This window comes from Chiloscyllium punctatum, chromosome 23, assembly GCF_047496795.1.
Source record: "Chiloscyllium punctatum isolate Juve2018m chromosome 23, sChiPun1.3, whole genome shotgun sequence".
Classification (NCBI taxonomy): Eukaryota; Metazoa; Chordata; class Chondrichthyes; order Orectolobiformes; family Hemiscylliidae; genus Chiloscyllium; species Chiloscyllium punctatum.
Genome location: NC_092761.1, coordinates 87,092,980 through 87,109,716, shown reverse-complemented (window position 1 = coordinate 87,109,716; position 16,737 = coordinate 87,092,980). Strand labels below are relative to the sequence as shown.

Sequence of the window (16,737 nt, the reverse complement as noted above, 5' to 3'; positions counted from 1 at the left end):
TTTACAAGGATGTTGCCAGGGTCGGAGGATCTGAGCTACAGGGAGAGGCTGAACAGGCTGGGGCTGTTTTCCCCGGAGCTTTGGAGGCTGAGGGGGTGACCTTATAGAGGTTAATGAAATTATGAGGGACATGGATAGGATAAATAGATAACGTCGTTTCCCTGGGATGGGGGAGTCCAAAACTAGAGGGCATAAGTTTAGGGTGAGAGGGGAAAGATATAAAACAGACCTAAGGGGCAACTTTTTCACGCAGAAGGTGGTACATGTACAGAATGAGCTGCCAGAGGAAGTGGTGGAGGCTGGTACAGTTGTAACATTTAAAAGGCATTTGGATGGGGAGATGAATAGGAAGGGTTTGGAGGGATATGGGCCAGGTGCTGGCAGGTGGGACTAGATTGGGTTGGGATATCTGGTTGGCATGGATGGGTTGGACCGAAGGGTCTGTTTCCATACTGTACATCTCTACTTACAGTGTGGAAACAGGCCCTTCAGCCCAACAAGTCCACACTGACCCTCCAAAGAGCAACCCACCCAGACCCATGCCTCTACACCTAACCCTGTAGGCAATTTAGCATGGCCAATTCACCTAACCTGTACATTTTTGGACAGTGGGAGGAAACCGGAGCACCTGGAGGAAACCCACGCAGACACGGGGAGAATGTGCAAACTCCACACAGACAGTTGCCTGAGGCAGGAATTGAACCTGGATCTCTAGTGCTGTGAGGCAGCTGTGCTAACCACTGTACCACTGTGCAACCCCGAGCTCTATGACTATGATTCCTTGCAAGCTCCTGCATGCAGATCTAAGTTTCCTATTTCCTACAATTGTTCTACACTCTTTAAACTTAATAGTATCCTTTTAAAAATTACTAATAACTATGTTTTATCTAAACTCACAGGTTTGAAGCTCCTCCGAACCTCAAAGCTGGCTTACTGGATGAACGCAACAGACCACGTGGTGCCCACGACCATCCGACCACCCCAGAAGAAGGCCAGGCCAGCTGGAAGCAGCCTATGTGAGCCCCAGGCTTGGGACCTGCCGGGAAATGGAGGATCCAACAGACCTGCCCCAGGAAGGAGAACCAACATGAAAACATTCGCCTGTACCTTTGTTTTTGGTTTTGCCGCTGTTTACCTATCATTTACTTATCTGTGCCACTTAACTCTGTGATCTGCCTGTATTGCTCGCAAGACAAAGCTTTTCACTGTGCTTCGGTACATGTGACAATAAATTAAATTAAATTAAATTCAAATACCATTGTGACAGAAAATGCAATTCATTTGAAGTTGGGTTTCAGGATCTATCCAGGTGCCAGTTTCCTGATCCTGCTTTGAAAATGCATTTCCCCTCCCCCACACATATGGGTATAATTGGGATGTGTCTGTGAGTATTATGAAAACAGCCTCTGCTCCATCACAACTACAGAAGAGTGAATTAAGTTTCAGGGAAAATATAAATAACAGTGGTGTTGAACAAGGTCAGAGCTCGTGGTGAAATATTAACGTAGATAGATAGAGGCAAGAAGGTGTAGATCTGATTCCTGACAACTCTTTGACCAGTTCCAGTTCTGCTGACTTCCTGTAGGGTCCTGTAATTGGAACCTTTCAAAAAAACTCTCTCCTTCTAGATCGCTTGAGATGCTGTCCTTATCTGGAAATGTTGGCTAATAGCAATTGCTGACTAACCATTTGTACTGCATTAGTTAAACCATTTCAGTCACCTGCACTTATTCCAGCTAACAAGATTTTGCACGTAATCCAGGTAAATGTTTTCTGCTAGATTTATGTACTTAACAAACATGAATTGGATATTCAGTAACTGATGAAATAAAGTGCTCACAAGATCCAAAATGCATCGTTTTCATTTTAGGAAAATGGACCATTTTATCGCAAATACAGAAAAAAAGCTAAAATGCACATTCATCTACAGTACAACTATATAATTACAGACTTAATAACTGTATTGATTAATCATTCTTTATCCAATAAATAAAATTAGCCATAATCAAATCATCATAATCTTAGAGCTGCTCCCTTATTAGAGAGAGATGACTGGTGGTGATTTAACCTGAGAGCTACTACAGCTCAAGCAAGGTGAGAGGTTGAGAGGGAGAGTCTTACATGGTAACCTCAGCTGATGATGGGAATTAGAACCCATGCTGTTGATACCACACTGCTTTACAAACCAGCTGTCCAGCCAACTGAGCGAAATCAAACCCTATTAGCTACAACAGATTCCATGAGCAATATCAACGGATTTGCTTCCATCGATATCAGAAACATTCTCCCCTACTGGACCACTTCATGGCTCCAATGGCCAGTCTCCATGCATATGAGTCTAAAAGGAAGTTCTGGCCAGCTACTTGGCCACAGAAAGCAGCAGAATCCACCCCAATCCTAGTGTCTGTGTCCATGCAATTTCCAGCAGAATTCTTTGGATAGGGATCAGCACTGGAAAATGAGGGAAATTCCTAGGTGGGATTCTTTTTCTTCCCTATTCCAGGGTATGAAAGCTAGTTCTGTCTACTCAGCAGTTGCTGGGCATGGATCTAGACAGCTTCCTTCTCTGCTTGTTTCAGTAGCACAGTGAAGGGGTCTCAGCTGTGGTGTGCATTAACTTATGTTTATAGAATCATACATTACAGAAAAGGCCCTTTGGCCCATCAAGTCTGCACTACCCAAGCTATTGTAAATCCACACTAGTTCCAGTTCCCATAGCCTTAAATGTTACAATATTTCAAGTGCCCATTCAAATACTTTTAAAGGTTGTGAGGTTGTCCACCTCAACCATTCTCCCATGCAGTGCATTCCAGATTCACACCACCCTCTGCATGAAATATAAAGTTACTCAAATCCCCTCTAAACCTCTTGACTTAAAAAGTATGTCTTCCTGTATTGACCATTCAACTAAGGGGAACAGATGCTCCCTATCCACCCAATCCATGCCCCTCATAATCTTATACCCCTGTATCAGAACCCCCTCAGCCTTCTCTGCTCCAATTCAAGTTTATCAAGTATGTGGGGGCACGGTGGCTCAGTGGTTAGCACTGTTGCCTGACAGGGACCTGGGTTCTATCCCTGCTTCGGGTGACTGTCTGGTTGCACATTCTCCCCGTGTCTGTGAGGGTTTCTTCCCACATTCCAAAAATGTGCAGGTTAGGTGAATTGGCCATTCTGAATTGCCCATAGTTTTCAGAGGTGTGTATTGGTCTGGGTGTAGAGCATAGGGGAATGTAGAGCATAGGGGAATGGGTCTGGGTGGGTTACTCTTCTGAGGGTCAGTAAGGATTTGTTGGGCTGAAGGGCCTGTTTCCACACTGTAGGAATGCTATAGTTATATCTATTATCCAGCCTCTTTTCAAAGCTAAAGTGCTCCATCCCAGGCAACATCCTGATGATTCTCCTCTGCAACCCTGCCAGGGCAATTGCATGTTTCCTATTGTATGGTGGACAAGAACTGCACACTGTTAAGTAGCCTTGTGTCGTACCCATTAACATAAGAAGTATCCTTATCAGCATCATTTTAAGACAAAGTGTGATATTGAACCATTTGAGGAGATATTAGGTTGGTGATCAGGAGCTTGGTCAATGAGAAATATCAACGAATAGAACTCTCATCTTTGATTCAGAATGTTGTGTCTTTGAATCTACACCGGGGAGTTTGGCCCACACTGCAGGCAGACACTCCAGTACAGTACAAAGGGAATGCTGCCCTGTCTTCAGTGCCAACCACAGCCAAGGCTTTATGCCAAGGCAGCCCTGTCTAACCTGTCTGCTGGATGTAAACAGTCTCATGGCCATTTCAAATAATATGGAATGTATTGCCTGGGAGCACATTCCATAGGAGTTTTTGAAGAGGTTTGGAATAATGCTCAGTTAAGGGAAGTATATTGAGGATGGAGGTCAATTGAGATGGGCGGCACAGTGGCACAGTGGTTAGCACTGCTGCCTCACAGCGCCAGAGACCCGGGTTCAATTCCTGCCTCAGGCAACTGACTGTGTGGAGTTTGCACATTCTCCCTGTGTCTGCGTGGGTTTCCTCCAGGTGCTCTGGTTTCCTCCCACTGTCCAAAAATGTACAGGTTAGGAGAATTGGCCATGCTAAATTGCCTGCAGTTTTAGGTGTAGGGGCATGGGTCTGGGTGGGTTGCTCTTTGGAGGGTCGGTGTGGACTTGTTGGGCTGAAGGGCCTGTTTCCACACTGTAAGTAATCTAATCAAAACTAATTGGAAAGCTCCCTCAAAGAGTCCAGGTGGAATGGCCTCTTGCTGTGCTGTCTGGTTGTACAAGACCAGGTGAGTTCTCCATAGTTCCTGGCCTACATCTTCTCCTGACAAACCCCACTCCCTCCCCAATCCACTTCAATAACAACGGATGATTATATCATCAGAAATCTGTAAAATGATGACATGCATAGATAGGGTTGATGGTCAGAATCTTATTCCCAGAGTTGAAATGTCTCACACAAGGGGGCATGGGAGGGGGAAAGTTTAAAGGAGATGTAAGGGGCAAATCTTTAATACTGGGAGTGGTAGGAGTCTGGCATACCCTGCCAGGGGTGGTGGGGGAGGCAGATACGTTAGGGGCTTTTGAGAGACTTTTAAATAACCACATGAATATGCAAGGATTGGAGAGACATGGACCAAGAACAGGCAGAAGGAAATAGTTTAGTTCGTCATCGTGTTCAGCACAACATCGTGGGCTGAAGGGCTGGTTCCTGTGCTGTCCTGTTCTATATTCTATCTGTGCTCTATTATCATATCAATGTTGTAGGATCATGCTGTGCTTTATTTGGCTGCTTGTATTCCCCATATCGGAGCAGTCACTACACTTCATTTTCACTTTGTGCAAGTTTAATCTTCACCATATAATTCCAGAGGAGGGTGGGGTAGTCCTGACCCTGCAGATCAGGGGCAAATCATCCTTTGCAAGTTTTCATGGGAGTTGTTTTGTGATAAAGGTTGGTAGACGAGGAGGAGGAGGCTGGCATTTAACCCTCAAATAAAATCTTTGAAAAGACGGGCAAGCAATTAGTTTCCATGTTGCAAGGTCAATATCCAAGACCTGGTTGCATCTGCTCCGGCCTCTCGCTGGCTGTGTGCGTCAAGGCTCATAGAACGAGGGACAACCTGATCCATGGGGTTTGTGTGTGTGTGTGTGAGAGAGTGAGAGAGAGAGAGAGAGAGAGAGACTGTGTGTATGAGGAGTGTGTATGTGTGTGTGGGTGTGTATGTGTGTGTGAGAGTGTGAGAGTGTGTGTGAGAGAGTATATATGTGTGTGTGTATGTGTGAGTGAGAGTATGTGTGAGAGTGTGTGTATGTGAGTGTGTGTATGTGTGTGTGTGAGTGTGTATGTGTGTGAGAGTGTGTATGTGTGTGAGAGTGTGTGTGTGTGAGGGAGTATGTGTGTAAGAGAGAGTGTGTGAGTTTGTGTTTGTGAGAGTGTGTGTTTTGAGAGTGTGTGAGAGAATGTGTGTGTGTGAGAGGGGGTGTGTGAGTGTGTGTGTTTGTGAGAGGGTGTGTGTGAGAGTGTGTGTGAGAGAGAGTGTGTGTGAGAGAGAGTATGTGTGTAAGTGGGTGTGTGTGTTTGTGAGAGAGAGTGTGTGTGTGTGTGTGTGTGTGTTGGTGGGGGGGGGGAGACGTTGGAGAGACAGACACAGCAGCAACTGCAGAGGGAAGGCAAGCCGACAGGTTCAGCTGTCAATCACAGCCCAGAATAGAGCAGAGCTGGGGTGGGGGCAAGGGGAAGGAGAGGCTGGTGGGGGATAGCAACAGAGGACTTTGCAGAGCAGAAAGCAGTTTGCAGGAACAGTGTCCCGGGGCCAGCACCTACACAACAGAGACTGCAGGAGGGAGGGGAAGGGGGTAAAGTGAAGAGGATGTTCCAGGTGGAGAAGCAGGAGTTCGGTGAACATTTCGCCCGGGGTCCCCGGGTCAGTGTGGCGAACACTTGCGGCGATTTCATGAGCGACACCTCGAGCTTGGTGAGTGACTTGGACGAGACGGACTATGAGGTTGGCCGCCTGACAGCGTTAGCTTTCCGCAGCCTGGCCTGCCCTCCCAGCGGCTACATGGAGCTGTTCGAGTCCGGGGGCTCCACCGACCTCTCCCTGGAGCTGTCCGAACGTAGCAGCGGGACCACCCAATGGTCCACCTCGGTGGAGCTGGGCATGAGGCCAGGGAGCCGGGAGCCTGGACCCCGGGAAGCCCCTAGCTTCGGGAGCAGCCACTTCGAGTGTGTGGAGGTGGCTGTGGAAAGCCAGAAGGAAAATCATGGAGGTGGGGCAAGGGGCACAGTGCCCAAGAGGGAGATCCAGTTCAAAAAGAGGGAGAGCAGTGAGCTGAGTGCTTTCCAGGCCAGTGCCTGCCTAGAGGAGAAGAAGACCACTTCGCTGGAGGAGGAGGTCAGGACCAACAGCCTGCCCAGAGCCGAACCCCAGGAAGAATGCTCCAAAAAGGCCAAGTTCGCCTCCTGCCACATCTCCAATGTCATCTCCAAGAAGATGCAGTTTGAGCAAGAGCTCAAGATGGAGCGAGGGGCCGTCCAGGACCCCTTCTCGTCTGTGCCGTCCACCCCGTCCTCGGCCCCTGTCAAAGAATTCGAGTTCCCCCTGCCATGTCTCGCTCAGGAGGAAGAGCCTGGCAGAGGCTGGGAGTTCGGCACCGAGCTGCCGGGAGGCAGGAGGAGCGTGGTGCTGCAGGAGAGCTGCTCGGACACTGGCCCTGCCCAGACCACCCCACATCCCGGCGGCTTCAGGGGCTGGAAGGAGAGCTGTACCGAGGATCAGAAAGCAGGGAAGCCAGGGAGAGCAGGAATCCTCAGTGATTCCAAGCCTGAAAAGGCCACTGCGCACAACAGCCTGGAGGAGAAATACGTGGAGGTTATCCCACAGGTTACCAAACAGGCCAACTACCTCAGCCAGCCCACTGTGCTTGAAGACAAGCCCAGCTATAAACAACTTGGTCATAAAATAGACACCAGAAACCCATCCAGGAGCAGCGTAATGCCACAACCACCCAAGGTGACACCTGCTCCTTCAACCACACAAGAGAAGCATGTGGACCCATATGGGACAGTTGAACAGCTGGCTCCCAACATAGGCTCCCGCAGCAAGATCATCCCTCTTGACCCTAAGTATCAGACTCTGCCTGCTTCATTTAAATTCGAGACTGATGATTGTAGAATCGTCGACCCCCAGTTTGACCGAGGTGAACTGACAGCACAGAGAGCGAAGGGGCCTATCCATCAGGTGCGTGATGTGCGTAAACTGGTCAAGAATACCTATGGGGCATTAAGTTTCCGTGGCTCCGGGGAAGCCAAACCTTCTGAAATTTTGAATCCTGATGATTCCCAACTGCTCGCAGAATCTGATCAAACCAACGTACCAGTGGCCAACATCGCAACACTGCCTGTGAACATTCAATGCAAATCCATAAATTGGAAAGGTAATAGAGAAATGTTTTGCAATTCATCAGTAGACAAGAAATATTGGACCTACGCAGGGAGTACAGACACCTCCAGGTTATATTCATCTGATATCAAGCTGCTACTTCCATCTGATATTAAGAAAAGCAAGACAGATACATTTAAGAAAGCAGAGACTGAAAACAAGACTTGCAAAAAAGTTGGGAAAGCAGAGGGTGCATTGGCGATTCAATCTGCAGATTCAAAGAACATCAAGAAGAAAAACAAAATTGATAAATCGCAAAGCTCACCTGCTTCAAGTAAGGAAGCTACCAGAATTTCTCCTTTAAGAGGTGGCTCTAAAAAGGACACACAAGAGAAACAAGATGTAAGTTTGGTGAGGAGGCTTTCAACTGGTGAAGATCGTAATTTGATGTCTGAGACAGACAAGGCCAAAAAGAGTTGGTCAGCTGGTGTAGACAACCAATGCCCATATTCATCACTGTTGAATTCACATTCGAAAGGTATTAAAGTTGAGACTGGTGGAGAAAAAACAAAGAAAGATTCAGCAGAATCCATTCCGAAACAGGAGAATACAGTGCTAAACAATAATGTTGGTACTAAAAAAGATGACCCATTGAAACCGCATAGCCAGTTAAAACCTACTGGAAGTGTCACTTCTCTCAAAGAGGATTTGAGTTTGACACATGGGAAAAGTGATTCAATAAAAGAAACTCAAGACAGACCAGAAAATCAAAATAAACTCCAGAAGATTGCGATTTCAAGAAATAACATTGCCAAAACATTGGCTGAGAAGGATGAGTCATTAAACCAGAGCAAACATTTAAACATTTCAACTCCCAATTTAACCAACTCAAATATTTCAAAAGGAAAAGATACATCAGAGAGCAAGGTTGACTCCAGATTGGATCAGCAGAAGACACTTCGAAAGGTGTCTTCATCAAAAAATGAGAGCACCCAAGAATTAACCAGGAAAGGGGAATTGAACAAGGAAGGTCAGTTCAGAAAGTTAGGAAATAAGAGTGACAATGTGGTTTTGAAGACTGAAGAAATTAAAGGAACTGAGGAATGTGGAAGAGAAGGTCAAGTCAAGGGGGAGCAGAAAAGTCAACGCTTTGGGAGATCTACTATCAGTGGCGAGGACTTACTGTCACCAGTTGGGAAAAAGGATGATGTAAAGAAGGTTCAGATTGGACTGGAAAAGAAGACTGTCGTGATGAGTAGCTCCCCCTCACAAACTGTAGACAACGCAAAATTATCTGGGAGAGGTGAGCCTAGAAATGAGTCACATGTTGGATGGCAGAAGGACAAGAGATTCTCAAGTAATCCCACCTTAGAGAGTGAAGTCATCAAATCATCATCCGGGAAATATGAAACTGTCAAAGATATCCAAATTCGATTAGAGAATCAGAGTAAGAAACTGGGAAGTTCAAATGAAGAAAAGTCAATGTCTGGGAAAGCCAAGGCTAATAATGAGAGCCTGTCTGGACTCGAAAATCGAAAAACCCCTCAGGATTATTGTGCCCAGAGTAGCGAAAGCATTAAGTCGTTCATGTACAAGACTGAGACTAAGAAAGAGAGCCTGAATGACTCCCAGAATCAAGTTAAAAAAGGGAAAGCTGAACAAGCTTCGGAAAAAGCAGGCATGAAAGTGCTAAAGGAATCACAGCCAATCAAAGATAGTTATGTTTTGTCATTGATCTTAGAAGAAGAAAACAGGAATAACTTGGAGTCCACTGATGCCAAAATGAGAAACAAACAGTCATTATCAGTGAAGCATCAATTCTTAAATGATCCTGGTGTACAAGCTTCTATTTCCTCTTCAGTTAACAGCACAGATAAACAAACTGTACCCTCTGTGAAGCCCACAGATCACCATCAAACAGTAACAAGCTCAGTGAAGACATCAACTCACAAACTAGAAAATCATAATAACTCAAAAGGTTCATCAACCTTCACTGCTGAAGTGCCCAAGTCAACACCTAAAGCAACTTATCAACAGACACATTCACAGATCCATTCAAGTTTAACAGAGTTTAATGTGAAGACACTCCCTGCTGTCAAGTTGTCCAGCCAGGATATGAACAAGTTGAGTTCCTCTGCAGTTGAAACACAGCCCACAGGTGGAGCAGTCACTCAGGAACAAGCATCACTTTCCCTGGACAGCGTAAACTATCTTGCCATTCCTATGAAAGAGCAGAAAGCACAGGTGCCCAAAGTGGGACTAACAGCTGTTTCTCCTAGAGCTTCCACCTTCAAAGCAAATCCACCATCGGCGATCCCCTACTTTCAGCATCAGCGCAGCGTGGAGGCAATGGATCCTCAAAGGCAAGACAAACAGACAGTGTCTCATCGAGTTACCCAGGATGCACAGTCCCCTGGTATTCAGCTGAAAAATCCACCTTATTCTTCTGTAAATCAAACCCAGCTTCAATTCTCTCCGGGTGCTAGGACATCAAACCTTGTGGAGACAGGTTGTGAAGTTCCACAATCTTCTCAAGACTTGGACAACTCTCCTGTGCCTTGTTATCAGTACCCTCAAACTCAGAGAAAAATGCTTGTGGATCCAGAAACAGGAAAATATTACTTTGTGGATGCTCCAATTCAACCTCCTCGTAAAATGCTGTTGGATCCAGAAACAGGGCAGTACGTGGAAGTCATGATGCCTCAGCATCCCTACGGTGGAGTATATCAAGTGCCTTTCCCTCCTTACCTTATAAATCCAGGAGTCATGAGCCCATCTTATTTACCAAATATGCCATACCCTGGGTTATTTGTAGGACCTCCTGTGTCTTCTCAAAGGCCTATGGAACTGCAAGGCCAAGTACTGCCCCAACAGAGTATCCCACAAGGTAAAACAGATTCACAGCAACATAAACAGTATGTCCAGAGGAGTTTCTCTGCTGACTCGGCAAACTTGGAGACCTTGTATTATATACCAACAGGTATGCCATTATATCCCAACCCAGGCCAGCCTGGTCTGCAGCAAATACCCATACAAGCTAAATCTTGTGCTGAACTTAGAGACAGCAAAACTACAGGCATTTGGTCAATGCAACAAATTTATGGAGTCAGTAACCTTCTCCCCCATGGAAGGCCAAGTAGTTTTATGGTGGAGTAAAAAACTAAATAGGTACATTTGATGACAGGCTGAAATGGGGCAATGAGAACCTGCAGCTGAGCAAGAATCAAGCATCGGCCACAGATTCAACCACACAGTCATGTCAGAGATGAATGGCATTCACTGAAAAGTATTTTTCTCCAGACATCACACCATTATCAGTCCAGGGACACACAGGTCAACGGGAAAAACCACTCATAGTTTATTCAAGTGATGTTGAAAAGCGTCTTGTGAATCCCCAGCTCCTTAACAGCAATGTTGAATATCAACTTGGGCCAATTCCTTGCGAATGTTTTCATTTCCATTGGAATCTGTGATCAATTCATGCAACGCTTGAAAGGGCGCAATGATTTTGGCCTCCTATTTGGGGAGAAAGGAACAACATTGAAGGTGTTTGGTTACTCTTTCTTAAAGCTATCGCGAAAGAGTGATTTACTGTGCTAAGGCAAAGAGTAAAAGGGCAAACTTATGCCCTAGACCCATGATTTATATTCTTTTTAAGCAGATTCCATCTTATTGTCTATAAAAAGAGACATTGAATATATCTGTGACTCTTAAATAATGTTCAGTTGTGTCAGATTTTGTGTGTGTGAAATGCAGTTGCCAGCAACATTGGTCACAATTCCAGAGTTAACTGGAGTGAAGGTTGCAAAGGCATAGAAATATACCCTCTTGCTTTTGGGGAAATTTTCATTTCCTTGTGTACCATGCATGTGAGAATGTTTCACTCAGTCTTCAGAATTTCGCTGTGCTATCAGAAACTGAACTTAATGATTAGTTTATAAAGAGGAGTTACTTTATTAACTTGACAAGCACAAACAGGTTTTTATTATTTTATTGGCACAATGGTTGTTAAACCATCCTGTACCATCTCAAAGTAATTGACAACCTGTCAATAGGAAATTGCTTTCTGGGGATTCTTTAACCTGTTCCACAAGTCATGTTAGCATAAAATTAAACAGGGTGGATTATATAGGGCGATGCTGGGAAAATACAGGCTCAGTACTTCATATTTAGTAAAACTAGTGATGTTAGGGATAAATCATACTACAAGTATCACCTCTATAGATTGAAACACTTATGACCAATAGTTGCTCAATTTACATGCTAGTTTGATAATTGTACTACATAATTCAAAGACACTTATATTTATGTACAAAATTCTCAGTGATCTTCACAGCGAACCATCATTGAAGAGCAGTGGCTTGTTACATTGATAAATGTGATGTGAGTGAGAAAGGTCTGTCATTTTTAGGTGTTGCTAATACCAAAGGAAGTAAGATAGATCCAATAAAGATTTCTCTAGCCTTCACTTGGGGTGGGAGTGTGTGGAACTGGTGAATGAGAATGTGGACTGTGTCAAGTAACATTTTCTAATCTATGCCAGGCTATTGGTGAGGTAGGTGCATGATTGCACTTTGATGCCAAGTTGAAAGTATGAAGCACTTTTTCACTGACAAAGGCACAGCTCAGATATAAAGTAAAAACTGATTTTTCCTAATAAGTAATGCTCTATCTTGCCCCGACCTCTAAGATTTCCTGTTGCACCAGTGTGACCTTTCCATTAAAAAATACTTGGCCAATTTTGTGAATGGGATGACTGGTTTCTTAAAATGTTCTGCTTGTTTCCTTCTGGGAGCTTACATTCACTATTAATTGGCCTAATTTCATTTAGAGTGCTTGCCTCTGCTGCCAGGATATGTTTAGAGAGGGGGGGGGGGGGGGTATGGGGAAGAGATTCCCCTACTATCTGAATCACAGATTTGTTACAGTACAGAAGGAAGCCATTCAGCCCATAGTATCAACTCCCTGTTCTCTGAGCATTTTGACTTAATAGGAGACAGTGAGGGCAGCAGATGCTGGAGATCAGAGTCGAGAGTTTGGTGCTAGAAAAGCACAGCAGGTCAGGCAGCATCCGAGGAGCAGGAGAATTGACGTTTCGGGCATAAGCCCTGATGAAGGGCATTTTGACTTAGTGCCAATCTCCTACCTTCTCCCTGTAACCCAGCACATTGTTTCTATTTAAGTAATTATATAATGTCTCAAATAAATAAACAAAACAATTCCAAAAGAAAGACAAACAAATTGAGTTTGGAATGGAATTTAAAGCTAGACTGAGGGATGGGACTGCCATTGCTTGTTGAAAATAGTCTGAAGTCCTGCCAAATGATCCAGTATACTTGGAAACAGACAACTGTAACACCAAGAGGAACATCATAACTATTTATGTGCTGCATTCACCTCCCTCCTTGAACATTCATTCAGATCAATCCCAGAGAGCTACCACTGTAGCAGTTCCTATTTAATTCAGAGCAGAGCTGCAAACCTCGTGGGATACTGTACCGGGATATATCTTAAGAACAAATTCACTGGCTCACATAAATAGTGCAGGACATAAATTCATGATATGATATGCCATAGAAAGAGGCTATTTGGCCCAGGCGCATCTATCCAATGAATCCCACCGGCCTGTCCTTTCCCCCAGACTATTGCCAATGCCTCCACTTCAAATGCTTACCCAATTTCCTTTTGAAAATGACCATTGAGTTGGTTCACAGCACACTTTCAGGCAGCACATTCCTGATCATAACAATACGCTGTGCAATTTTTTTCTTACAGGCCCTTCTGGTTTGTTCACCAATTGTCTAAAACTTGTGCAAAAAGGAGAAGGAATTTCTGTGGATGGATTCAAGGTATAAAAACTAATCTGAATGCTGAGTTAACACACTGGAATATATTCCTCTTTGACATATCCATTTATTTTGTGTGTAACAGTGTGGCACAGTGGCAGGTGGTGCATGTTACAGATGTTCAAGGGCTAGCACAGGCATAATGGGCCGAGTGGCCTCTTTCTGACTTGTATAATTCCATGGTTCCTATTCGAATGTTTGTGTGACAGGTGAGAACAGGACAACAAGGGACTATAATGCCTGCTGTTGTCAAATATCTTTAGAACATCTATATTTTGTGCATTCACCTGCTGAAGGGACTGCTTGGCTGAAGTAGTGGAGGAGAGCTGCTAGGTATTCACCTGCGTCATGGCAAGCTGGGTCAATGAATAACAGCTGTCAACATTTTGCTGCAAAGTCAATCTAAAGTTAACTGTAAAAGATGTAAAATTCAGAGTTGATAGTGGTACCTTTATCCTCTCCATGCCTCAATGGTATCACTCTTGCCTCTCAGTCACAAGGTTATAGGTTTAAGTTCCAATTAAAACATTTCAAAACATGGTTTACGCTGGTACTTCAGTGTAGAGCTAGGAGGTTCTTCTTTTTGGAAAAGGTGTTAGACCAATGCCCTGCCTGCTCTCTTAAATCGAGGTAAAAATTCCAATGGAGAACTATTTCAAAGGAAGCCAGGGTTCTGCCTGAAATGGATCCTGCAGGCATCACCAAAAACAGATATTCTGGTCATTTATTTCCAAGGTGTTTATGAAATCTTGCAGTGCAAAAATAACCATGGTGCTTCCTACAGTACACAGTGACTGTGCTTTAGGAGGATTTTCTAGACTGTACAGTGCCTTTGGGGACATTGTAAGTTTGTGAAAGATGCTGCTTAATGCAAGTTCTTCTTATTTCTTGAAACCATGCCAGGTACAGTGTGTTCAGTAGTGACTTTAGTAAATGAATTGTAGAGACATGTACATTTACATTGAATCATACTACTCATTGATGTTGAACTCGTGTTTTCTGGAAGTTGAAGACATTATTTCTAACCATGCTTTTGTGCTAAGTAGTGGCACTATTTTGTATCTGATAATGTATCAATAATATGATATTTCACAGGTTTGTCTTGTACAAAAATGGATGCATCTTATGTTGAATAACAAATAAACATCTCCTGCGAAACTTTTCATTTCAGATGTATGTAATCAGCACGTACACACTTAGGAAATTACTTTAATCAATTTCATCCCTTTGTGGTGTCATCCGCAAACTTACTAACCATGCCTTCTATATTCTCATCCAAATCAATTATATAAATGATAAACAAAAGAGGACCCAGAACTGATCCCTGTGGAACAACGCTGATCACAGGCCCTCAGTCTGAAAAACAACACTTCACCATTACTCTTTGTGTCTTGCCATTAAGCCAGTAATGTATCCAATTGACAAGCTCACCCTGAATCCCATGTGACCTTACTTTATTAATTAGTCTACCTTGTCAAAGGCTTTACTAAAATCCAAATAACCAACATTGACTGCTCAGCCACCATCGATCATTTTGGTAGTTTCTCCATAAAATACAAAAAAGTTTGTGAGATACGATTTTCCTCACCCAAAACCACGCTGACGATCTCTAATCTATTTTTGCCTCTCTAAATGTCCATAAATCCTGTCTTTTATAATCACCTCCAACAATTTACCCACAACCAAAGTCAAACTCACAGGTCTATTGTTCTCCAGTTTCTCCTTACAACCTTTAGGTACAACATTAGCCAACTTCCAGTCATCAAGCACCTTACTCATAGCTATAGATGATGCAAATATTTCTGGAAGCAGTCTCGTAAATTCCACCATTACTTCCCTCAACATTCTGGCATACATTAGACCAGGTCCCAGGGATTTATCTACCTTTGTATTCTCCAAGATCTCCCAAACTTCCTCTTCTTTAGTGTGAACTAAATTTTCCAAGTTTATATTTCTGCATTCTCTAGTCTCCATTTCTTTCTCCATAGTAAAAACTGACACAATATTCATTTAGTATCTCTCCCATCTGTTAGAATTCAACACAAAGATGACCTCTTTGCGCTTTAAGAGGCCCTACCCTCTCTCTAGTTATCCTCTTGCTCCTATGTATCCTTAATCTTATCTGCCAATGTTATCTTATATCCCCCTGCGTCTTCCTGATTTCTAACTTTCAAATGCCCCTACACTCTTTATATAAAATTAAGAGATTTAATTCAACCAAGTTGTCTATATCTAAAATAAGATTCTGTTTATTCTTAGCTAGAACCTCAATATCTTTATTCATCCATTATTCCTTAATTGGGGTGGCACGGTGGCACAGTGGTTAGCACTGCTGCCTCACAGCGCCAGAGACCTGGGTTCAATTCCCGCCTCAGGCAACTGACTGTGTGGAGTTTGCACATTCTCCCCGTGTCTGCGTGGGTTTCCTCCGGGTGCTCCGGTTTCCTCCCACAGTCCAAAGATGTGCAGGTCAAGTGAATTGGCCATGCTAAATTGCCCGTAGTGTTAGGTAAGGGGTAGATGTAGGGGTATGGGTGGGTTGCACTTCGGCGGGGCGGTGTGGACTTGTTGGGCCGAAGGGCCTGTTTCCACACTGTAAGTAATCTAATCTAATCTTCCCAACCTTACCCTTCACTCTAACATGAACATAATGCCTCTGAAATCTTGTCATCACACTCCCACTTGTCAGAAATCCTTTCACCTGTGAAGAATTCAATCAACTTTTGAAAGTTCTTGTCTCATACCATTAAAATTTGCCTTACTCCAATTAAAAACTTTAACTTATATGGAAGGCTTATCCTTTTCCATTACGATTTTGAAAATAATAGATTTATGATCCCTAGACCCAAAGTGTTCCCTCACATTTACTTCAGTCACCTGCCCTGCTATATTGCCCAAAAGAAGGTTTAGTTTAGCTCCTTCCCCAATAGGAACATCCACATATTGATAAAGAAAATTTCCCTTAACACATTTGACAAATTCTTCACCATCCAAAAAATGTAGTAGACTAGGCCAATGGTAGTACAAGTAAATGACTGCTTCAACCTTGGTTAAGGAAAAAAAGAGGTCATGCCAGATGCTTTCCAGTGGTTGGAAGAATCATGAGAACAGATGCAACAGAAACAGAGAAACTGGAGAATGGAGTAGAATCCTTGCAGATTCAGGGATGGGAGGAGGTGTAGTCGAGGTCACTGAGAGTTGGTGGGTTTGTAGTTGATATTGGTGGATATCCTCACAAATGGAAACAGTGAAATCAAGGAAGAGAAGAGAAGTCAGAGATGGAGCAAGTGAAAGTGAGAGAAAGATGGAAAATGGAAGCAAAACTAACAGTTTTTTTTCCAATTCTGGTAGAAAGCAGGCTTGAAGATAGCAATGATGTATCAAAGAGAGAATTGTCAGTGGGGTTCTGAATGGATTAAGGAATGTTCCGCATATTTCATACAGAGACAACATTGCTGGAACCCATGCAGCTACCCATAATGGCACATTTGACAGTGAAA

The 16,737-nt window shown here is 43.8% G+C and overlaps 1 protein-coding gene across 1 annotated transcript; it reads left to right on the top strand.

The window, feature by feature from the left end:
* The first annotated feature begins 5,750 nt into the window (after positions 1-5,750).
* On the top strand, positions 5,751-14,395 carry LOC140494216 (uncharacterized). Its single transcript, XM_072593389.1, has one exon. It carries the CDS (start codon positions 5,880-5,882, stop codon positions 10,545-10,547), a length of 4,668 nt encoding a protein of 1,555 aa, XP_072449490.1. The 5' UTR covers positions 5,751-5,879; the 3' UTR covers positions 10,548-14,395.
* The last annotated feature ends 2,342 nt before the right edge of the window (positions 14,396-16,737 follow it).